The 24003-nt window shown below is 42.2% G+C and overlaps 1 protein-coding gene across 3 annotated transcripts in view; it reads left to right on the forward strand.

Annotated features, from left to right (window-relative positions):
• Positions 1-23415, forward strand: part of UQCC1 (ubiquinol-cytochrome c reductase complex assembly factor 1) — a 47057-nt gene extending 23642 nt beyond the window's left edge. For 2 of the 3 annotated variants that reach the window (XM_068207437.1, XM_068207438.1), the window contains exons 7-10: positions 612-720; positions 17635-17712; positions 19091-19204; positions 22245-23415. In XM_068207437.1, coding sequence (XP_068063538.1) covers positions 612-720; positions 17635-17712; positions 19091-19204; positions 22245-22379 — 436 coding nt within the window. In that variant the 3' untranslated portion in view covers positions 22380-23415. Of the gene's footprint in view, positions 1-611; positions 721-10347; positions 11206-17634; positions 17713-19090; positions 19205-22244 lie in introns of those variants that run through there. The other variant, XM_068207439.1, reaches the window with a different exon arrangement.
• Positions 23416-24003: the final 588 nt, after the last annotated feature.

The raw sequence follows: 24003 nt of genomic DNA on the forward strand, positions 1-24003 counted from the left end.
TTAGAAGCAAAGTAAAAAAACTCAACCTGATGTTCTCATTAAAATCTCATAGTGCACTTACAAACCTCTGAGCTGGTCTTGCATGTGGAGGTTCTGCCAGGTGGCTGGACATGTATCCTAATACCTCTGTAGTTGAAGTAATGTAGGACATTGCTAATATGGATTGGTTGAAGTGTGTAACTTGCTTAAGCTTTCCCAGCTTGGCTAGTTGGGCTCTTACAGCACTTGAGTGCACCAACTGTGCTACAGCTGGCTCGGAGCCTGGGATTAGACAAGCAATGTGTTCCTGCTCCAGAGGGTGAGGTGTTCTTAAGGCTGAGGAATTTAGGTTGCAGTAGTGTTTAACTAGATTACAGTACTGTCAGCAAGAATAGAGTCCAATGTCACTCTTCCATGGCTGGATTGGCCAAAATCCAGCAGATACAGCTCCTGAGTACAGAATGGAAATGTTTGTAGTGGTTTATTAAAAAAAAAAAAAAAAATCTGTGTGTATTTTCCTCCTGATCACAAACATATACTATAAGAAAAATCTTAAATGAGCTGGAATGTATTTAATTTACTGTCTCCCTTTTAAAAAAAGCCCAGGAGCTGAGTGGTGTGTGCTCTTGCAGGATGTGCCTGGTGCGGCTGAAGCAGGAGGGCCGCACGGGGAAGTACATGTGCCGCTACATCGTTCACTGCATGTGGGAGGACGTTGAACAGCGTGGGAAGGTGATGGGGGTAAGTCCTCTCTGCTGGTGTTAATCCTGATGATTCCCATCTTTTAATGCTTGTTTGGATTTAAATATCTTAGAAAAATGCCTGAGAATCCAACTGGTTGATTCCTTTACTAGCTTAAGCTGGTACCTGCGGCCCTCACTCCTGACCATTCATTCCCTCAGCTGTTGTATTGAGCCACTGTCCTTGTTTCTGAAAGTGCATTGTGGCCTGGATAAAGGTATTGATTTGTCTGAAATTGATTAATTTCCTACATGATTTGCCATGTGATTGCAGAAATGGATGCTGCTACAACAGAATGGGAATAGGAATAGGCAGCTATGGTAGGGAGGAATGTGACTGGTGCCAAATCTGTAGCTACAACTTCAGTAATTCCAGAAGAGCTATGAGTGTTCTCCATATCTAAAGTGGTAAATGTGAAGTTAATCAACAAGAGGTTTTTGTCAAGTTCCTCCACATGACTATACCTAGTCCTTAGTGTATTTTTCATTTTGGATTTTCACAATACCTGATCTTTATCACCCAAAAAAAAAAAAAAAAGTTCTAAAGAGGAGGTAGTTCAAGGAGAGTTCATTTGCAAGTTTGAAGGAAGAGGAAGGGTTGGATCATTCTGGCCTGAGGAAGGTTATGGTAGTTGGTTGTAATGGTAATTCCTGTGCTTCAAGTATGAAAATGTGTTTCTCCAGGCCATGTTGGCGAGTGCCTGAAGAGAAGGCATTGCAGAGCAGTGGAAGTAGGTGACAGCAGACCTGATACAGGTGAGGCTGCCTGTGTTCAGGGCACTTCTGTGGGAGAACAGTGCTGGCAAAATCTGTGTTGTCAAAAAGGAAGAGAACTGTTCAGTGATTTAATAGAGGTTTGTCTATGAGTAAAATAAATTCTGCTGTTAGAGAAGTGACAGTTTTCATATAGCAGTAATTAATTCCTTATTTGTCAAGCCTTAGCTGTCAGTTCTATTGGAGAAGCTGCCAGGACGTTCCTGGTGGTGCCAGACAAAGGAATTAACCAGTGAGTTAGGATTCGGGATGCAGTCATATTAGAAATTCAAGAAGTTTCTCTCTGATTCTTTATTTTATATGTGGTTTTAGAAGGTGTTGGTTCTGGTATAACTTCATTTATTTCTTTAGCAATAGGGTTTGTTCCTAGTTGTTGGGACTTCCTTAGATTTATTTGTTACAAGTTGATCATAAATACAATCTTCTTTTGAATTAAATCTAAATTCATACATCTAAGGATGTTTTGCTATATTAATGTGCTTATAAATTCCAGTGTGGGAATTTCCTCTTTCAAACAGGGCTGTGTGAGCCTGATAAATCAGATGTACTGAAGAAAAAGACTGAATGAAAGAGCTTCTGCATTTTTGTCCTTATCCAATGCCTTCCATATCATACCTCTGGTTGATTCTGCTTTCTCTAGGAGCTATACACAGCTCAGATATTTACTCTGGGTGTAAATTTAAGGTTCTTCTTGAAAAGCAAACCCCCACCCCACCAAACCCAAAACAAACCCCAGCCAAACATGTCACCTTCCAAAGCACCTGAAAATATCTGTCTGATTCCATGGAGAAAATGACCTTTGGAACAGAAAATGGTTTGTCTGTTTCTTTTGACTAATTTTGTCTTATATGAACAAAGTACTGGCTTGTAGTTTTCTGTGCAGGGTTGGAAACAGCAGATGGAAAAGAGGAGCAGAGCTGGCCCTTTGCTGCCCTTCCAAGCAATGCAGGGCTCCAAAGTGAAGAATGCTGCATGTTAGGCCTGCATTGAGAGCTTTACAGAGAACCTTAGGGGGAAAATATAGTGTTTGCAGTCAGTTATTTTTAAAGGGATGCACAGGGTTTTCATTTATGCAAGCTAAACCATTCCATTTCTCCACAAAATTCTTTGAAGTATAAAAAACCCATCAGTGTCTTTATCTTTTCATCCAGTCTATACTCTGAAGTGTTTATACATGCATTTTGCAGTAGCATGGTTGCTGTGTGATGCAACTGCAAGGAGCTCTGAAGTTGCTGGAATGCCATTCATTCCCTGCCTTGTCAGGTTAGGCATCTGGTCAGTTTATCCTTGAATTTAAATTGTGCAGTCTTTGTAGGAATGATCCTGCAGTGGAATCTCCAGTGTGCTGAGCTGGCACTGCTGTGATTCCTCTAATAGACCAGACTGTGGCCTGGTGCTAACACAGCCTTTACATGGCCATATCAGATGCTCAGAGGAAGAACATGCACATTTCAGGGATTAATCTGCAAGGCAGCTACACCTGTGTGTTTATTTAGTACAGCTGAGCTGCACAGGGGCCCCTTGGTTTAATGAGCCTCCTTGGGTGAGAAGTGAACTCCTGAGCAGGCACTGAGGGGTGGTGAGAAAGCAGAGTGGACTCTCCTGGGGGGTAAATTTGGAAATCAGGACTGTTCTCTTCACTATAGTCTTAGTGAGGGCTTTTGTTATCTGCAGTGGTTTGGTTTGGTTTGGTTTTTTTAATCTTTTATTTATTCCTGATATTTCAGTCATTGTTTGTAGTCAGTCCCCTATGGAGGCAGGCTGAGAAGGTTGGGGCTGTTGAGGCTGGAGGAGAGAAGGTTGTGTGAAGGGGCTACAGGGAAGCCAGAGGGAGACCCTTCCTCAGGATCTGCAATGACAGGACAAGGGGGGATGGTGTTCTGGTTTGAAAAAAAAAACAGTGAGAGACTCCAAGTCAGAAATACAATTTTTTAGGAAAAGTTAAAAAGAAAACAAAATCCATGCAATAATACAAAAGAAAAACCACTGAGAGTCAGAATACAACCTGACACCCTTTTTGGTCAGGGTGTTGGTAGCAGTCCACACAGGGTGTTGGTAGCAGTCCACATTGGAATGGCTGCAGTCCTCCTGGAAATCCAGCAAAAAAGCCTGAGTCTGGTGTCCCAAAAACCCAGATTATATCCAGGTAGGAATGCTTGGCTCCTCCCTCTGGGCAGAGCATCTCACAATGGGATGTTACAGCTCTTATCAGTCATGCAGTGACATTCAATAGCCCATTATCAGCAGATGTCTCCCCTGAGAGAGGATTGGTTGTGATAGAGATAAGGAAAACTGCCCACTTATCAGAAGAGAACTGCCATACAGATGGGAAATGGAATACATCTTGCCTTTCACTCTGGGACAGATGGCTTCACATTGAAAGGGAGGGAATTTAGGTTAGACATGTGGAAGGACTTCTTCCCTGTCTGGGTGGCAAGGCCCTGGCACAGGTGCCCAGAGCAGCTGTGGCTGCCCCTGGATCCCTGGAAGTGTCCAAGGCCAGGTTGGATGGGGCTTGGAGCAGCCTGGAATAGTGGAAGGTGTCCCTGCCCATGGCAGGGGGTGGAATGGGATGAGCTTTGAGGTACCTTCAACCCAAAATTTCTAGGATTTTGCTGAGATGAACAAACTTCTTGGTCTCTTCTGGTAATATTTATTGAATGTTAGATGAAAATTATCTATGCCCTGATGTTTGAAGATGTGACCAGTTCCTTTGCTCCTTATCGCTGCTTCATTTTCCTTTGTCCTTACCAGTAATTCTGGCTTCACTCATGCCCCTGCATGGGCTCTGTTTTTTCCATGCTTATTCACTCTTCTCCACTCACCTTCCTTCCCTTCACAGAACTGTACCCTGACTGAAGTCTTTCTCACTTCTCACCTTTTGCAATTGCAAGGAGTTTTGAGTGACCAATAAAGGACAGTTTCCCAAGTGCTACATTCTTTTTATTCACCTTGACCTCTTTCTCCTAATGATTATTTTAAACTGAAGCTGAGGTAATGACAGAGGGTTTGTGACCTGATGGAAGGATATGTGTAGCAACAATTTACTTTCAAGTAATGTAATCCTGCAATCAGTGTATTCTGGCTCCAAAAGAAGGTGGTCAAATGCATCAAGAATAGTAGATAAAAAGAAGATGACATGAATGTTCCTGTGTCAATGCTTTTAAATTTCAGAATCTGAGTCTTTCTCAGAAATAAGGAAAGTGAGAAGGAACTTTACTGACTACATTCAGAGAACTAAATTATCTTCATAGATCCTAGGAGGTTAGGAAATTCCATTCCTTGCCTTTTCTCTTATGCAGTGTATCAAAGGTCAAGATTTAACTCTGATTCCTGTATTGTGGTACAAGTGACAGAGCACCTGGATAGAATTGCTGCCTGGATGCAATTAGTTTAACTTGCTGACATACAAAGTTGCAGTTCTTTAGCTTGCTTGCAATCTAGCAACAATGCCAGCACTTGATTCAGAAAATGGACACTATATTCCTGAGGTGATACTGATGGTTTATTGAAATGTGCCATCTGCTCTTAACTGGTTCATTGGAGCCGAAAGGGGTAGAATGTAAAGCATTTTAACTGCAAATTTACATCAGTTCCAGCTCCAAATTGAGTTTGTATTATTTCAAAAACCTGGTTGTTAAAACTGCTGAGATCTAAATCTCTGCTACAAAGTTTTGGGACCTGTTAGCCTGAGCTCCTTCAGCACTCCTGAATGTCGGCAAGAGTCAGAAACCCAAACTTGACACAGCTGTGAAAACACACAGAGAGTCTGTGGCCTCAGCAAATTCTACTGGTGCAGGCATATTTCAGATATAAATTTTACTCTGCTGTCCCTAGTACTAATGAAGTCAGTCTCTTTTGGTGGGTTTGCAGCCAGGTGTGTCCAGTTCTGTGGCTAACCAGTGCTCTTTACTTAATTTTTCCACTAGTGACATTTCTATCAAACTTTAAAAACAAACAGAAAAATTGGCTTGATGCAATGGCTCCAAGTGTTAATAGTAACATTAGGCTGGGTAAAAGACTTCCTTTGGATCCTGCTTTGCCAGAGATCTCCACCTCGTGGCTTGCAGGGAATAGATTTATACTGTGCAAGCTGGCAGCTGCCTCATCAGTTTGGAAGGGGAATTCTCTCAGGACTAGACATTGCTGCTGTTTTCTCCCTAAGGGAGTTCTGGAGCCACCTGAGAATTAACCTGGTTGATCTCAGTATCGTGCTTTAGTAACTGTGTGGATTTAAAAGATGTTAGAAAAGTTTAAGTGTGTTTTAATACCCTTAGATGAAGCTGCAGAGTTGATAGGAAGGACATGTAGGTATTCCCTAGAACAGGATTTCAACTGATAACAGGACAGGAGATAGGAAGGTTACATAAATAAATAAATAAATAAGTAACAGACTTTCAACCACTCAAAAATCCCAACCCAAAAAAACTTCCAAGCACTCCACACGAATACTTTTGGGTGCGAATCCTGTGGTGTCTCAGGAAGATCCACCAGGCTTTATTCCAGTACTTGTAACTGGTTGTAAGCTCACTTTACCTGCCTTGGTTGTGTTTGTTGTGGTGGTATTCTGATGCTGAAATGAATAAAGTTCTTTTCAGTGCAAAATGACAATTCATTTTATAATTAATAAATGTTCTAAATGAGATAGGACTAGGAGGGGCTGTCCGGCCCAGTGTGCCAAATCTGTTTTAATTTGTCATAATCTCACTTTCCTGTTTTCCCACCAGACCACTTAGACTCATACCCCCTTTTTTTTTTTCCAGGAACACATCTAGGTGTCTTTTGAATTCGTTTATTGGCTCTGCTGTGTGTAGCACAATACAGCCTTTGTTACACTTTTAGCTAGAGCTGTTTATACCAGTGACCCATAATTTGCTCTCAGTTGCACTCATGTACATCTGAAGTAACAGCATCAGAATCAATACATGTAACTGAGAGCTGAAATTGGCTCTGGGCACTTGAACACCATTTTCTGCCTTGTTACTCTTTCACAATTACAAAATTTCAGTTGATTAAAAATACTTATTTACCTTACAGGAGCTACAGAATTTCCTAAACTCAGTTTAATTCTGTTAAGTTCTTCTTACTGTGGAGAGCAAAAAGTTTGAGCCTTGTGACTAAAGATCAAAAGGCATGGTTGGGGTGAGACCAGCAAGTTGTAGAATGGCTTTAGAGGATGAGAGGACAGGGTGTAAAATGGATACAATTTTAAAATAGAACTTGATCTTTGCATGAATTGAAGTGAGAAGCTGCTGTCCTGGGATGTTCAGGGGTCCTCTCCAGACCTGCCTCTAAAATCTGATGGGAAGTCATGGAGTCAGTTTTGGATGCACAGGAGTGAAACTACATTTTTGAGAGAGAATGGGGCAGGAGGAAATTGGGTGCAGTATTTTGGGGCTGGACTGGAGAGTTGGGATGAAGGGAATGTACTGAAGCAAAACATTGCACAGAAGGTATTGATTTTGTTTGAGGAAATGGACTGGGATATGAGACAGAGGATAGTGTTCATTACAGTTGAAAAAAGGTTTTTAAAAACCTATAAAACTAAAGAAGAGAAGTTTGAGTTTTAAATTATCTATGTATATTTTGAAATGCTTTACTAGGACATTTTAAGGAGAAAAATGTTATGATTTTTGATGACCACTTGGAATATATAAAACTTTGCCAGTTTCTAGTGTTTCCTTTAAAAACAACAAAGAAACTAAACCTCTACCAAAGTAGTGAGATACAAAATTGTTCTGTATAGTTTTTGTGGGATTTTTTTTAATAGGATACCAGACATTGTATGATTAGTTTTACCTGAAGTTATTGTTTCAAAAACATCACAAAAAAAAGTTCATCAACCCTTGATCTTTTCTCGAAGAGCTTGAAAGTTCACACTTAGTTTCCAGTACTTTGTTATTTCATAGATGAATAATAGTAGGTACTTTTCCAGAGGAAATTCAGTAAATTTGATTCTGGAAATCTTAATAACTTAAGTATGTAGGATATGTAGAACATTGCATGCACGTGCATGGACTGTTACCTTGAATTATCTCAGCTGTGGTGGTGTCTGGAACAAACTGTAATGATGCAAACGTAGCTTTACCAGCACATGGAGCTTTGAAATATGGGTCTCTTTCTCAAGTTGTTTGTGATATAGTTGTTCTAGAAACAGCATCTGTGGAACCAACACACCTGGGTGAAATGTTTGGGCCATGCTGAGGATACCTGGTATTGAAATCAAGATATAATAAATGCTTGGGTTCTCTTCAGCTGGCCTGCCCTAGTTTTCTGGCATAAAAAATAAATTCTGGCACAAAAAAAAAATCAATTTAAATTTCCCAGATGTGTTGGATCCTGTTACTGTAAGGTGGTGTCATTGCCCTGTTCTGTGCCTTGCTTGAGTGCCTGCAGGAATTACACTGGAAGCTGCCTTGTGGCACCTTTTCTAGAGATACCTTTTTTTCAGTATTATGTATTTTTCAGTATTATATTACTCTATGTCCATTATATAGGGAAAGGTTCTTCCCCCAGAATGTGCTTTCAAGCTCCTTCATAAAAACAGAAATAATACCAAGACCGGGGTCTGTTCTAAATCAAACCAAACAAACCATTGAGAGCTTCCCTGTTGTTCCCATACATTTTAATCACATTGTTGCTTGTGCTTTTCTCTGCAGATAGAAAGTCACTGATATCTTCTGCTTCCACTTTGGGAGTGAGTCTTGTATTTTATTGCTAGAGCTTTGTTTATTTTTTGCTTCCATTATCTGAGTTCTCTAGCCCATTTTATTCATTTACAGAACTGGCAGCTCTTTGAAACTTTTTTTTTCTTTTTTGACTGCCTTTGCTAACTGCTCCCACGAGAGAAGAAAAGATAATGATCAGGAAGTGCAAGAGCAATCTCTGCAGTAATCCCAGTGCCTGCTTCCACACTTGCTGACTCCTCTGATTTCTTTTACAACCCTAGTAAAGCAACAGCATAGGATGCTTCTGTACACATCTAGGGAAACTGAGGTGCTTTTCTGTTTTCCATTCTGGTCTGGGAATCTCAATGGATTCTATTCCTTTTTCTGTCCTCAGTCCTCCTCTTCTCTTTCTGGTTTTACACAGCACTTGCTTTATCTCTGTTAATTAGTTAATTCCGATTACACTTCTGTAAGATCTTGAATGTTTTTATTTCATTCAGAGGCCAGGAAATAATGCCAAAGCTTAAAATACCTGGATGTCTAATCTTGGAGATCTCTCTTAGTTGGTAGCAAAGTGTTGTTCATGTTGATTTTCAAGTTAGTCAGGAGGCCTTGAGGCCAGGAGAGTAAATGCACATAAAAGGGACAGTTTTATGGATGGGATGTCATGGATGGGAGATGGGTTCACTACAGTCTTGGTCAGTGTGAAATGAGCAACCCTGGTCTGAATGGGTTTTCACAGGGCTTGGGCATCCAGAAGGATCTGGCAGGGAACAGAAGGCAGGCCTGTAGGTGAGCAGGGGTTTTAGGGGGTGTCCCTTGAGCTTCGGAGTCTCTTGTCTCATTGATGCTGAGTACCAGCAGTTCTGTTTGGAGGTGCTGTTTGAAGACTTCATTTTTTAAAAGTGGAAAAGTGTCAGAGCCCCTGTAATTGGTAGAAATACAGGACTAAAGCCACAGAGGACAAAGCCAGGTACCAAGAGCTTAAAAATAATGTGTCTCCTTGACAGCATCCTAAATTTACCCTTTTGTATTTCCTGTTTTATTATGCCCTTGCAGGAGGGAAGATAACCCATATATAGGTTTAATCCGTGTTATTCAGGTAACATGGGTAAGGAAAAATCCTTGCCCATGTTTTTAGGGTCTTCTGGAAGTTTATTTATTCACAGCAGCATCAAATCTGAATGAAATGCAGAAGTAGGATGGAAAACTCACAATATCTTACCGTGCAGCCTTTTTATGGTTCGCTTTCCTCCTTTGCCTTTTACTTGAGGGCAGAACTAGGGTAGAGAAATAATTTTTGTTCTCTTCTGAAAGGTTACAGTAATAAAGAAACTCTTGTTAACATCAGAGTATATGGCAGGCAGGAGTTTTCACAGTCTGGCATTGTTTATTTTACCAGCAATTTGGAACCTTCTGCTCTCTTAAAATATTGGCAAGAAAATATTTAACTGTTAACTGTTCTGTGGCCTGCGTGTGTTTGAAGCCCTGGGGAGGAGGAATGCTTGGGGAAATCGGGTTTTTCTCAGCTTATGATTGAAACCAGAAGGTGCAGAATATTGGTAGAAGGTGAAAGCAATGTGACTTCAAATTAGAATTTTACCCAAATGTGGAACTGATGGGAGAATGTCAAACAGGTCACGTATGAGCAGGGCCCTGCCAGGAGAGAGTGGGGAGGCTGATGGAGCAAACACAAACCAGCCAGTCTGCCAGGCATACAGAAATTAATTTGAAAAGGTGATAGTAGTTGTGAGTATTTGCATTTATCCTGGCCTCTGTCACTGGATAAAGGTTGTAGCAGTAAGGATTAGACTAGTTAATTGCTGACTAACTGTATGGACTCTAGCAATTGTCACTCCAGCGGAAATGAAATGAACTTTTTTTTTGACAGTCTTTTTAGGAGGGGAGATGGGTGCCTTGCTGTTCCCCTCCAACAGAAGCTTGTTCTGGTCCCAAATTCTGGAGAAAAATGTTTTTTTTGTGTTCTTAACTATTTTTCCCCTAGGGGAGGCTGACCTATTTGGTATGAGCAGGATCATTCTTGCTCATATTACTACATAAAATGTAGCCTCTTCCCATGAGGGTATTAAAGGCTATGGTAAGGGAGCAGGTTTTTTAATAGCACTAGCACTTTTCAGGTGAAATTCCTGCCAAGTCAGCAAAGTGACCTGATGTCTGGTGTCCAGGATCATCTAATGAGCTGTGCCTGTCCTGCTGGAAGTCAGGGCAGGAAAGAACAGAGACTCAGAGAGGAGAGATACCGGCCAATATCTGCAAAGGTCAGCAAAAAATGGACGAAGCTGAACATGCTCAGAGCTCCTGCTCCTGTCAGATGAAGATCCAGTGTGTGCCGTGGCTGCCAATGACCAGAGATATTTGGGATAAAGGATAAGAAACAGAACTGTGGGTCAGTTCCTTCTGGTGGGTCAGTTCCTCCTCCTGCCATTCTCCTGGCATTCACTAACGAGTAACCCGAGAGCTGCACGGGGACCGCCAGGTCGGGATCACTGACAGGAATCCTCCAGGAATGTGCAGCTCTTTGTTACCTCTTCCATAATTCTTGCACTTTAATGCCTCGTGGCAATGACTTCTGCCACTTAAATGCATTGCATGAGAAAGCACCTGTATTTTAAAATATTATTTGGTCATTTCATTAGATTCTTTTCTACATCTTTTTTAATGAGAAACAGTGGACAATAATTCCTTGTTTATCTGCTTGATACCAGTCATGATTTTGCCTCTCCATCATCTCTTCTTCCTCACTTCATCCTGAAAAGTTTCTTGAGTGTTTGCTCATATGTGTCATCATGTCATCATGGTCTTTTCTGTTTGTTTTCTACTACTTTTCCATTTGTTCAGAGATCAAAAGGTACAAATTGTGCACACCGTTTTATATGCAGTACATTATGGATTTACACACATAATTGTTCCTCTTTTGGTTTATATTCCTTTCATAATAATTCCTAAAATTTATGTATCTTTTTCTTCACTATTGAATTGTTCAACTTAATTTTTTTCTCTTAAAGATCCATTTCAAAACTCTACCAGCCAAATGTGTGCATGTTGTTAAATAGGTTTTATGGATTTTTTTTAAACACCTACTACAAGTACCTTTATCAGCATTGAATATCACTGGTCATAATTATCTGTGATTTTTATTTCCATTTACTGTATTTTCTAGTAATTTGTACTTATCTGTTTCTGCTGAAAAACTTTTCAGAATGGATGCCACCTTTCCTGTCTCTGCAGCCCTGGTAATGTTAGCTAAGTTGTTTCATTTAGTTTGTTATGTTCATTTAGTACTTTATGATCCCTGGAATTTTGTTGTTCTTGACTTTTATTAAGTGATCAGAAGCCTTTCTCTATGGGTTGATCATATCACCTGGAAGATGATGGACTGGGAGTGTCCAAGGCCAAGGTGGACAGGGCTTGGAGCAACCTTGTCTGGTGGAAGGTGTCCCTGTCCATGGCAGGGGGTGGAAATGGATGGGCTTGAAGGTCCCTTCTTCCAACCCAAACCAGTCTGGGATCATTCTCTGACTCTCAAAATCCTGAGTGTTGTGAGAAGGTGATGGAGCAATGAGTATTCACTGCCTGATCCTTTGGAAAGACTGGGCCAGCAGATGAAGCCAGTAGGAGGCAGTTTCAGGGGGAACCCACAGGAGGAGATGGATCTCCTCGGGGTTAGCAGACCAGGGTGCTTCTTGCTGAAGCACGTGGTGAGTGCAGAAAGTTCCCTGGACAAGCTGCTGGACATAGAGACCTTGTGGAGGTTACTCTCTAAACAAATAGCAAGAGTTGGGAAGTATCCTTAGCTGAAATTGGTTGGGAGAATCCTTGGAGGAAGTATGTATCAGCTTTTCTAGGGTTTGGCCTTTTCTCAGGGATTCTGGCTGCTGTTGAAGGCAGGATACCCTGGTCGGTGGCCCCTTGGTCTGCTCAGTGTTCCTGGTGTGTGACACTTTCTGACAGTCCCTGAGGTTTGTCTCAGTGAGGAGCTGGAGCTTTATAGGAACTCTGAGTGCTCATGGCACATATTTACCTTAATGATTTATCTACCTTTACTACTGTCTTTTCCAAGTGCTTCTTTCAAGCTTGGTTCTGAAATTTCCTTTGTCAGTTTATCAGGCTGAGTTCCTGATTCTGGTGTGTACAGAGGCACATTGGTTAGCCTTTGGCTTTTAGCAACTAGATTTTCAGAGGCATTACAGGAACATCCCTTGACAACTGCTCACCTTTCAGAGAACCAGCACAACTTGACAGAGCACAGCAATCTGACCTCTTTTCTCTGATCCTTCTCTTGAGAGGTTGTCAGTGAGCTCTGCCAGCCACGTTCTGCAGGGAAGCAGGAATTTGGAATAAGCCATTGAATACAGTTCAGATTGTACTGTGATCTCCTCTGCATCTGTAGCTGTTACTATGGCAGAGCTTCCAAATTAAAAAACTGCAAGATAAGATACCCTCATTTTCTGGGTAGCAGAAAGGTAGGGTTGAGCTTTTGCTGAAAGATGTAGGTAATGTTGTATAACTTGCTTTTCTATGTTTTTTTTGGAATAAACTTGCTCTGAGGAGCCTTATTGATGATTGCACAATTGTTGTGAAGGTAGAGCACACACAGCTTTTTCTATTAACATGTTGTTTTTATGGACTGAAGATTTTGGCAGGAGCTGGTTCTGCTGCAACCCAACATTCTGCTGCTAACCAACATTTAACTTTGTCTAGGTTAAAAGAATATTGGAGTAGGTTATCACTGAATATTGAAGAAGGCTTTAAAGATTGTTCTCTGAAGTTAATGATTATGGAGGTGTATTACAAAATTACTTCTAATTTTAAAAATAGAGAATTTATCAGAAGAGTTAATATTTAAAACATACAGGACTCATGCTGCGGCTAATTACAAGCAGTGATCTGCTTTGCAGACAAAGTAGCAGAGCAGTTAATAAAAGGCTCAAAAATTGAAGATTGGAAAAATAATTTCTTCAGTAACTTTTTCATTTCACATGTATGTATTAACATGGCTGTTAAGGCCTCTTGCTACAGGAATCTTCCTAATCTTTTTTTATTAATTTAATCTTTTTGATTCTAGCTATAGTGTCAATCATGTCAAAATTACTGTCCTGCAGGCAGTAGTAATAAAAGGGCTGTGTTTGCCCATTTAATGTCATGTGTGTTTTAACACAGTGTTTTGAGCAAACACTCAAAAAGCCCATATATAACTGTAAGTGCTTATATATTATTTACAAATAACATAAACCAGATTACAAGTAATTCTGTCCTATTGCAACTTGACAGAAGGGGCATAAAAAAGCCTAAATGTTTGTGGAGTGGCATTTTTTACCATGAAAGTTTGGTCCTGTACCTCCTTCAGGAACTTTCACTGATATTCCTGCTCCAGCAGTCAGAAGTGTCAGTGAGAGAGGCTGATGTTTATGGCAGTGGGGCTGCAGAAGTCCCCAGAGTGGACTCAGCTGTGACAAGATGAGTGTACTCAGACCCATGGAACTTGTTTTGCACTAGGGATGGATTAATTTTTACTGTATCAGCATAAGCCACTGCTTTGCTGTTGCAACTTTGACCACTCCAGGAGTGTGCTGCTGGTGTGGTGTGACAGTGTACCTGGAAGAGCCCAGTGCTGGTTTGAAAAGATGACTCTGCTGGCACATCCATCGTGTACAGGTACAGGAGCAAACACATTGTGCAGAAGAGGGCATTTATGCTAGCAAGATTGGTAGAAGGAGAATGAAGGTTTGGAAACCCAAGCCAGAAAATTCAAATATGAAATGAGATACACATGTTCAACTGTGAGGGTGATATGCTTTAGCCAAACACAACTTAGTGAGCTTAGTACAGGGGGAACTCAGTGAAATGTAATGGTCTGTGATATGCAGAGGGTCAGGTTCTATGATCTAATCATTTCTTCTGGCTGAAATCTCTTCATAAAAAGGTCTAGTTCAAGCATAACTTACAGCCTAGAGAGAGGAATTGCTGCCTGGAATTCAATGACTAGTGCTTGTACAAGGCAGTTAGAAGTGCCCCTTCTGGCTTTATAGTCTATGGAAGGATTAATGTGTTAAAGTAGCTTAAGGGTGCAACACATGCTGGCAAAAGCTGAAGCAGAAAGAAACTCCTGTTGCAGTGCAGCCCGTGGCCATCCCAGCTGGGGCAGTGCTGGCAGGACACAGGTGTGCAGTGACACTGCCAGGGATCCCCTGTCCTGCTCTGAGGGGATGGGCTGTACCTTGGCCCCTGGGCTGATGGCTCTGAGCAGGCAGAGCACATCAGAGCTCATGGAATTGTTAAGATTGGGAAACACCATTCAAATAACCAGTCACCATCAGTCAGTGTAACACCACCTCCATGTTCACTATTAAACCATGTCCTCAACTGCCACATCCACACGTGTTTTGAACCACTCCACCACTGCCCTGGGCAGCCTGTGCCAATGTTTTAAAAGTCTTTCTGTTGTTTCTTTTCCCTCATGTACAATCTAAAGCTCTCCTGGCACAACTTGAGGCTGTCCTCTTGCCCTGTCATTTGTTACCTTCCAGTCTGTGCACACTGATCCTACTCTGCACCGTGAGGCAAAGCAGGTGGGGAGGAGGAGATTGATTTCCAGAGTAAGCTCTTGGTCCTTCACAGGACACTGATATGGACTAATTCTAGAGCAGCATTCACTTTAAATACCATGTCCACGTGTTAGGTCTTTTGCTACGTGTCCAGCAGTGCAGGAGAGCACTGTGCTCTCACTCCCCTAGAAATCTTAGAATACAAAACCTTCTGTGAGACTCTGCTGCAAAGTCACCCACAGCACGTGGCTGTTGATGATGCACATGAACTCCCTGAGGCTGAAGACGGTTTCTTCACTGTGACATGGAAAATCCAGCAGCTGCTTGCTGCAGTTGTCCCAGAGGCAGAACAAAAAGGCTCCCACAGAAAGGCTCATGGAGCCTTTCAGAGAAGAGTTGTGACCTGTAGCAGGGACATAATGTTAGCTGTTCATTTCCTTGTTTCAGAGGTCTTGTAAAGGTGAGATGTGTTCCTTGGGTTTTGAACTAACACAGTCCTGTGTCACTCAGCACATAAATCTGTCCAGTGACAGCTCTGCACTGAGCTGCTCCAAGGAAGGCAAAGGGGCAAAGTCCCAAGAAGAGCTCCAGATGTTACTGATTTTTTCCTTGTTATTAGCAATTACTCACTTGGAATTCTCTAGCAGTTTTTCTTCTTAATAACAAACTGTGGAAGAGTCAGCAGAATCATGACCAACCAGATCCTGAAACTTGCCAGTGGTAAGAACTTGTACAAGCTTTGAAAGAGGAAGCACATCCAGCAAACACTGCTTTGGATTTGCTCATTTTTCTTGATTTATAAAGAAGGATTTTTTCCTTCAGTGTTTGTACTTGACCGATGCCAGTTGTATTCTTCAGAAACTGCAATATTTCTTTAAATATAATTTCATTGCATAAGATACAGCTCCATCCCCAACTCAGATTTTATATCTGAAACTGTCTTTTAAAATGTATTTATTGCCATTTTTGTTTAACTTGCTTATCTCCTTCATCAATCTGTTTCTTGCTAACTTAAAGCTGCTGCTCTTTGGTTTTAGTAGGGAAAGCTGCTTCCCCAGGGATGTATAGTCCAGGACTTGTCTCTGTAATGGGACTGTTTGTTTTCTTTGCCCCTTGCAGTTGCCTGCTGTAACATTTGTAGTATGTGTTAAGTAATCCTTGAGGTAACATTTTTATTATGTCATAAAAAGTGCGTGGCAAATATATAATAACTCATGGAATTTGTTTGTTTAAAATGGAAGGATAATTTATTGAGTGTGTTACATGAGACCTGCTCCCCCTTATTAGAGCTGTAGAAGTGCAGCTTATTTAGAAGTATGTTCTATTGAGAAAAACCACGATCTCTGACATGCATAGAAGGTTTGAGCATGGTTGGGTAGAAATGACATCATAGTTTATGTACTCAATAAAAATTTAATTAAGTCATTACAGAAGTTGCAGTCATCATTTAACCCTCTGATTTCTTATGTTTAGTTCTTTTTTTAAACATTCAGTAATAACCAGTCTCCAAATCTTGATAGCCTATAAAATATCTGCATGAATTTTAATAGTTTAAATTAATGGAAAAATATGAGTAACTGACATAAAAGGAATTTTCCTTGTCTTTGCACTATGTTCATTGCTATAAAAATCAACAGATGAAAAAAGACAGTGGTTTAAGGGAAGAGTATATGAACTGCAAATTTGTTCACTTGACAGAAACTAACTCATATTTTGATAGAAAAGCTGTTGTGTAATTGCCAAGGTGAATACTCAAAAGGATGCTGAGAGAGAATTCAGGATGAGGGGTTCCCAGTGTGGTGGGTGTGATAGGCTGGTGTCTCGTGTGTGTAAATCCTGTCTCTGCAAAGTGCAGTGTCCCACCTGAGTGTCCTGCTGGTGTGCAGGGCTTATGGGCCTTGTCTTTTGTACTTCTGGAGAATGTGAGAGCTGTAGAAAAGAAATGCTGTGTGTCTCTTGGATCCCTCATGGGAGTCTGTACAAAGAAGAAGCTTTACCAAAGTGTAGCTGGGCCCTTGGGAGAGGAACTGCATGGCTTTGTTGGCAGAGGTAAGGAGTCGAGGCAAGAGGGGCAGACAGTGTGGGTGAGGGAGATGCACAGGAGGCATTTCAGACATCCCTCTGCACCCAGCAGTTGGGCCAGTCCCATTTTAAGCTCACATGGGGTCAGTTCTCACACCAATGGGTGGCTTAGGCCAACCCAGCAAATACTTAAGCAATTACTAAATTTAGTTAAAGGTCAGTGTGGACTGAGTCACACTTAGAGCATGGGGGAAGTTGCTGTGTCATCACAGACTCCAAAAGAAGTTAAATCATAGTCAAAAACTTGTGAGTCTGAGCTGCTAGAGATGCTGGATTCATGTTCTTGCTGGCTGAGAGTCAGTCTGGACAGGACAGGAGGAGCAGTGGCAGGGTGGTATCTCTCTCTTTAGCATTCCAGTACTTCCACTGTAGTAGCACATCCATCCCTGCAGTCTGTGCTTTGGGGACAAAAAAACATTGAAAAACTTTTGAGTTTCTATGGATGAATGAAGGTCTGGAGAGCTGCTCAATAGTTAAGCTACAGAGGGGTCTCCATGCTCTTGGGCTGTGCTGCCACTGCAAGGGCAGCCTTGCTTCACACTCCCCCAGCAGTATTTTCTCTCCACTCCTGCAGCTGGTGGCAGAGCTGTTGGCTGGGATGTTCCTGCCAGTTGTGTGTTGAGTAACACCGACCTCAGCTGTGTCAGAATTAATGGAGCTGTGTCACGGGGGGCACAGAGTGACTGACTTCTGCTTGCAGCCAAATCTCAGTCAGGTGGGCTGGAGCACTGGTGGTTCTTTGTTCACTCACAGTGAAACTGGGAATATTTTCTCCTCACCTCTTCCCTAGAGCCTGTACTGATGGTTTTCTGGTTTGTTTTTCAGATTAATTCTACTGTTCTAAAAGAAGACTTGAAAAGGATGGTAGAAAATTTCTATGCAGCTCTGTTTGGATACGATGAGGTAAGCAGGCTGTTTTCAGGGAATGTACAACAAGTAGACCATCTAATTCCTGAACACAGAATAATCCAGATGGGTAAAACATTCACTGCCCATTTCTTTGGAGAAATATTACGTTAGGGAAGCAGCCTTGAATGAAAGTTCTTAGAAGAAAACTGCACAGAGCATGTGGATTTAAACCATGGGGTGTGGAAGGAAGGGTGTTCTTTCTGCTGCTTCACCATACCTTACTGGCCACCACTAAATCATTTCCTCCCTCTGAATCCTGCTGTACTCAGCATACTTTGAAAGCAAAAGGAGGATTTATAGAGTATTTATAGGGAGTCTATGTGAGAATATTTACAGGCAGTAATTAATAAGACAGGGAGGCAAAAGCACCACTCTGCACAAGTGTCTGCAGGACCTTCAAGAGGAAAATACAATTACATTGGTTTTTTGGCTCTTGTGTCTGTTACTCTTCAGATGCTCTTATTCACCTCGTGATAGTATTTTTTTGCACAGTTATTTGCATGATTATTATATTGTAAATGTAACCTCATAGAGTTGTGGACAGTGTTACACATGCAAGGTTTGATGTAGTTTTAAGTATAGCTAGGATGTGTGTGCTTATGCTTTGTTGACAATCTTTTTGAAAACAAAATATTTGTTTTGATTAAAGACAAATGTTGATTTTTTAAATTTTTAACTGAATATTTTAAAGTCTTTTGCCTTTGGTAAATGTGTCAGAAGAAGAGGAGAGTTATGAGCCTGTGGTGACAACACCACATAATCTAAAAAGATAATAAAAGTTCAAGAGAATTTGGGCAAAAAACATTAATGGATGTGGTTCTTGTATAAACCAGAGCTAATATTTGATTTAACTGGAAAAATCTAGATAGTTCTTGATTAACAGGATTTCTCTCTCATTTAGAATGAAAAGTAAAAAAGCAAAGAAAAATAGTAAACTCCAGACTACAGTTCTGCAACATTGGATTAAATATCCTTTAATTTTTCTTTTTAAAGTGTCAGAGGCTTCACACATTCCCATGAGGTGGTGCTGCCTTCTCTGTAAGATCACAATTTTTATGGTAAAGATTTCATAACATAGAAATGCATTTATCAAGTCAGACGTTAGGAATACCCTGACCCAGGTTTTTTCCAAATTAACTTGCCAGAAAATTGGTTACAGGCTGCTCTGTAAATTAATTTAAGGCCAGGGCTGTTTTTCCATTCTGGGAAAGAGTGATGTTGCTCCTTTCCATGTGCAGAGCCCATGGCAGCTGTGGGCTCTGGGACAGGTGCCGTGGCGAGGGGCCAAGGGCCAAGTACACAGATGGGGGTGTCTTGTGTTCAGACCTTCTTCACGTGCAGTTTTTAATCCCCCCTCTGTCCTCCCCTTTAGGGAATCTTGTGTGATGATCGTGTTCTGGCATCAGCTCTTTGGAGAAACCTTTTTAACAGGAACTGTGATGACCCTCGGCACCTGGAGCTGCTTGTGGAGTACGTGCGCAAACAGGTACAGCCCTGCTCTTCTCAGCCTCTGCTTCAGGACGGGGACGCTTGCTTTTATTGCTTGCTTGTGCAGTTCACTTCTCATAAATAAATCTGATTATTCAGTGATCATTTTTAAGGAGAAGAAAGGAAAAAACTGGATGATATTTATTACAGAGTCATGGAATGTCTTGAGCTGGATGGGACTCTCAAGAACCACCCAGCCCAGCCCCATCCCTGCACAGACACCCCAACAGCCCCACTCTGGGTATCCCTGGCAGTGCTATCCCAACACTCCTGGAGTTCTGGCAGCCTCGGGGCTGTGCCCATCCCCTGGGGAGCCTGGGCAGTGCCCAGCACCCTCTGTGGGAAGAACCCTTCCCTGGTCTCCAGCCTGAGCCAGCCCTGACACATCTACAGCCATTCCTGGGGTCCTGTCCCTGGTCACCAGAGAGATCAGATCATTACTGTAGTTTGATGACAAATGGCTGCAGAGAAATTAATGGAATATTGAAAGCAATCCTGCTCACCTGTTTCTGGAACTGTGCTATGGAGTGGCTTGACAAAATGTGCCAGAAACAGGCTGCAACTTCTTGTAGAATTGTTATCCATGTTAGAGAGTTGGGGTTCTCCTCATAGTGAAATAGCAACAGAGCTTGAAAGTCTCTTGGTGACCTTTGAGGAAAAGAAACAAATGGGTTTGTTTTCCAGCGTTATTTCTGATTATTTCAGTTATTACCTGGAGGAGACAACACTTCCTCTCAGCCCCAAGGAGGTTTGTGAACCAGATCTCTAGGAAATATTGGTGGGATAAAGTCCATGTGGGCACCAAAGAAAAGGGGTGAGAGAGGTTATGGAGTAAAAGTGGAGGATGTTGGACAGAAAATTGAAGACCAGAACTTTCACAACATCATTCTCTGTCATATTTCCAATACCATATTCAGGATCAGATAGAGGTATGGAGAGAGAGTATTTAAGTGTGTGTCTGAGAAAATGGGAAATAAAGGGCTGAGCTTCCTGAGGGACTGAGGACACTTTGGGAATGCTAGAGAGTTCTTGGGAGGGACTGGCTTAATTAAATGCTGAGATTGCTGATGCTCAATGGTGAAACTGTAGGAAAGTTTGCTGGGGACAAACAGATATAAAAAGTATGTAATTTGGGATAATTTCTTGCCAGATGGGGACTTTGTTGCACTTCTTGATATTCAAACAAAGGATAGGTCTGAAGCAATCAGCAGTTGAACAGGAAAGAGTGATCAGGCAGGAAAATGTGGCACATTGGGGAGGAATGAGCACAAGTTCTGTGCAGACAAGTGGTGCACTTGAGGAAAACGTTCCCAGCTTTACATAGGTACCAATGAGCTCTGAACTGTTACCACACAGGAATGAGGCCTTGAGATTACAGTTCTGTTATAAAAATGTCAGCTCAGCACTCCATAGTGTTTAAAAAGATGTAAAACAAATCCTCAGAACTACTAGGGAAGAAGTAGAGGATAAAATATTGCTGTGGTGCCAGTTTTACATGTCTGGTACCGTTGTGAGCTGGAAGATTTGTGCCTGGTTTGGGTGCTGACCACCAGAACAGATAAAATGTTAACTGAAGAAGGCTCAGAGAGGAGCACTAAGTGTGACAGTGAAACTGCTCCTTTATTAGCAATGAGTAGAATCCCTTGCTCAAAAAAGAATGGGAGAAAAAATGGGAGACATCTCTGGGAAGCCCTGAAGGCATGTGAAAGATGAGTAAGGAAGAGCATTCAGGAACACAGGAATGTGGGGACAGAGCATTGCCACAGTTGACTGGGATGCTACAATTGCACGTGGGTTCCAAAGCCACTGACAAGATTTATGGAAGAAAAGTTTGCCCAGGGCTATTAAATCCACAGCCACTTCAGACTCAAAATTTGTGAATGAACAGATTTTGAGAGGGAGGGAAAATGAACAAGGAAAAGAGCATTGTGTGTTGTTTTTAACTCCTCCTGGGGAGGCTGCTGGTGGTGACTGTCAGGAACAGGACATTGTGCTTAGGTGGCTTTCCAGTATGACTGTCTGTGGCCATGGGTGCATTCATTCCCCCGTTGAGAAACTCCTTGTCCAATTATCCTTTGTTTCTAGTAACATTTTGTACCAGGTTGTCCCCATAGTTTCTTGTGGATCCTGTCTTTAACAGTGGCTATTAGTGGATGCCAGAGGAGAACGTACTGACAGGACAACATGTCTTGTGCCCCTGATCAGCTCTCCCAGCCTTCCTGAGCTAATGGTGGTGGGTTTGTCTTTGACTCATGCTTGAACAACCTTCCCCCCCCCCACCATTTCCCATATCTAGGGTGACCAGTGGCAGCAAGTTGACCCTCTGCTATATGATGAGAGGGGTTTTTTTTAATTTTTCTTACATTACACCTTAAAATTACATTAGATCCCAACTATCTTGCCCGGAGAGGTTGTGGATGCCCCATCCCTGGAAGTGTTCAAGGCCAAGCTTGACAGGGCTTGGAGCAAGCTGGGATAGTGGAAGGTGTTCCTGCCCATGGCAGGGGGTGGGACTGGATGGGCTTTAAGGTCCCTTCCAACCCAAACCATTCAGGGACTTCTGTTGTGAGGATGAGCGTTCATTGCATGTTCACGTCTTCCAGCTCTTGTGCTTTTATGTGATAAATCCCAGGTGTTCCCTGCTGGTCAGGCCATTATTCTGTAGCAAAAGCCTCGCTTGTGTGCAGGATGGGAGCTCTCCATGGGGTTCTGGTCCAGGCAGTGTTCCCTGCAGTAACCACCAGGAGGATGAAGTGACTCATGGCAGCTTTGTGTGGCTCCTCTTTGCCCTGTTGCCAAACCTTCAGAGGAGGCATAAGTGACGTAGGTGACTCCAGAGGATCTGCAGATCCTTATCCTGGCCTTCCCATGACACTTTGCAGTCGGAAGCGACCTTTTTAGGTCCACCTCACACAAATGGCAGGGTAGGCTGAAATCTCCCTGTTGTACTTACTTTTTGGAAAGACAGGTGTTTGTGTAGCTGCTGTGGGAGCTGCCTGGGCGATGGAGCACGTGGCAGTGACTTGCTGTGCTTGCAGGTGCAGCACCTGGACGCGCTGAGCGGGGAGGACCTGCTGCTCACGGGCGAGGTGAGCTGGCGGCCGCTGGTGGAGAGCAACGCCCGCAGCATCCTCAAGCCCCTGTCCCCCGTTTACAACGATGAAGGACTCTGAGATCCACGTGCCAGAACAGCTTGGGAAGTATGCCTGCAATGGGACTGGGCTGAGGCTGTGTGCTTGGGAAGAACAGTTTGCTGTTGGAAGGAAAATGTTTCATTAGCTCTCCCATCCGTGGTGCCTCGGTAGTCTCCTGGACAGCCATACTCCCAAATCTTCACCTGCAAATAAATGCTCATTGTTTTAAGAACCTCTGTCCTTTTTATGGACCCAAGTGGCTCTTGCTGACAAATGGACAGAGCTGCCTTCTGCCTTTAGGAAACCAGGTATTCACCATGACGTAGAGTTCTCTGAAAAAGACATTTCTGTCCCTTGCCTTGTTTAAAGAGCTGCTACACAGAGACACAGTGGTGTCCTCTGCTCCCTGAATGGTTGTAAATGTGAATCTGAGCTTTGCATATTTAGATATTAAGTATATATTTTAAATGCCTGATAACAAGATGGAATGGTCCATCTTTGCTTTAGTGGAGTTAAGAATTGTTTTAACACATTCTGAGGGGTTTTCTGTGAAAATCTCTTTTAGGAACTCTCCGCTTTGTTGCACAAGGATAAGAGAATGCAAAGAGTAATGCACAGTCCCCAGCAATCCTCTATGACTTCGGCTGTCTTAGGGAGATTAAAGCCCCAGTTGTGGTTGGGCTGGCACTAAAAGCTGCCCCAGAACTTGATCAGTCTGCTTTGCTGATACTTCCACATTCTTTGTAGAATTGTGCTCTAGGAATTCCTTTATAAAAAGAACATCCCTGTTGTGTCCCTGGGACAGGACTGCCATCCTCTGTCCCCCAAAGCAGCGGTCCAGGGCGTTTTAGCAAGATTCTTCAACACCACTGAAAACTTTCTACGGCTGTGCAGGCAAACGGTGACAACACAGTAATTAAGGGAGCAGGAGCTGCACTAATGAGATCAGCAGAGGCCGAGGTGCTCTGTGTGGGTGGATGGTTCACCAGGCTGTTTCCAGGTCAGTGGCAAAAAGAGTTTTCATTTCTCTCCTGTCCAAAATCTGAGTCAATAATAAATGTCAGTCTGGGTTAAATTGCTGTGTGTTTGTTTTCTGTGCCATCTGTGCTTGTGATAAGAATAAGCCCTATAAAATCAGGACTTAAGCCTAATAAAAGTATTAAGCAAAAGTAGAAGGTGATAATCCTTAATTTTCAAATTTAGTCCTTAATTTGTGAATTTAATCCTTAGTTTGTGACTCCTTAGTCTGGTGAAAGTGAAACTGTGCCTGGTTGTGACTATTCTTCCTTCTCAAGTTGCTTTCTTTGTAAGTGTGTGTGTTGGGGAATATTCGCCATCCCTTCCCCATGTAAAAAGCAGTGGGATGCAGCATAGAGGCTCCCAAACACTGGCTTGTGGGAGTTTTTTTTTAATCTTATTTCAGGGAGCCTTCTATGTATAAAAAAGGCTTTTTTTTTTTCCAGAATGAGCTTCATCAGTTTAACTTGTTATAAAATGAGGCATGTAAAGAGCCCCTCTCTCTGTGTGAGATGTATCCCTTCTCTGTGAAAACATTACAGCCCAAACAACTTGCTTGCAGTTTATTTAAGATGCTTTTGTTGAAAGCTGAGCTAAGCAGAGAAACCTCTTATGTGTGAAGTATTATACAGTGTGTGTGAGATAA

This window comes from Anomalospiza imberbis, chromosome 17, assembly GCF_031753505.1.
Source record: "Anomalospiza imberbis isolate Cuckoo-Finch-1a 21T00152 chromosome 17, ASM3175350v1, whole genome shotgun sequence".
Lineage (NCBI taxonomy): Eukaryota > Metazoa > Chordata > Aves > Passeriformes > Viduidae > Anomalospiza > Anomalospiza imberbis.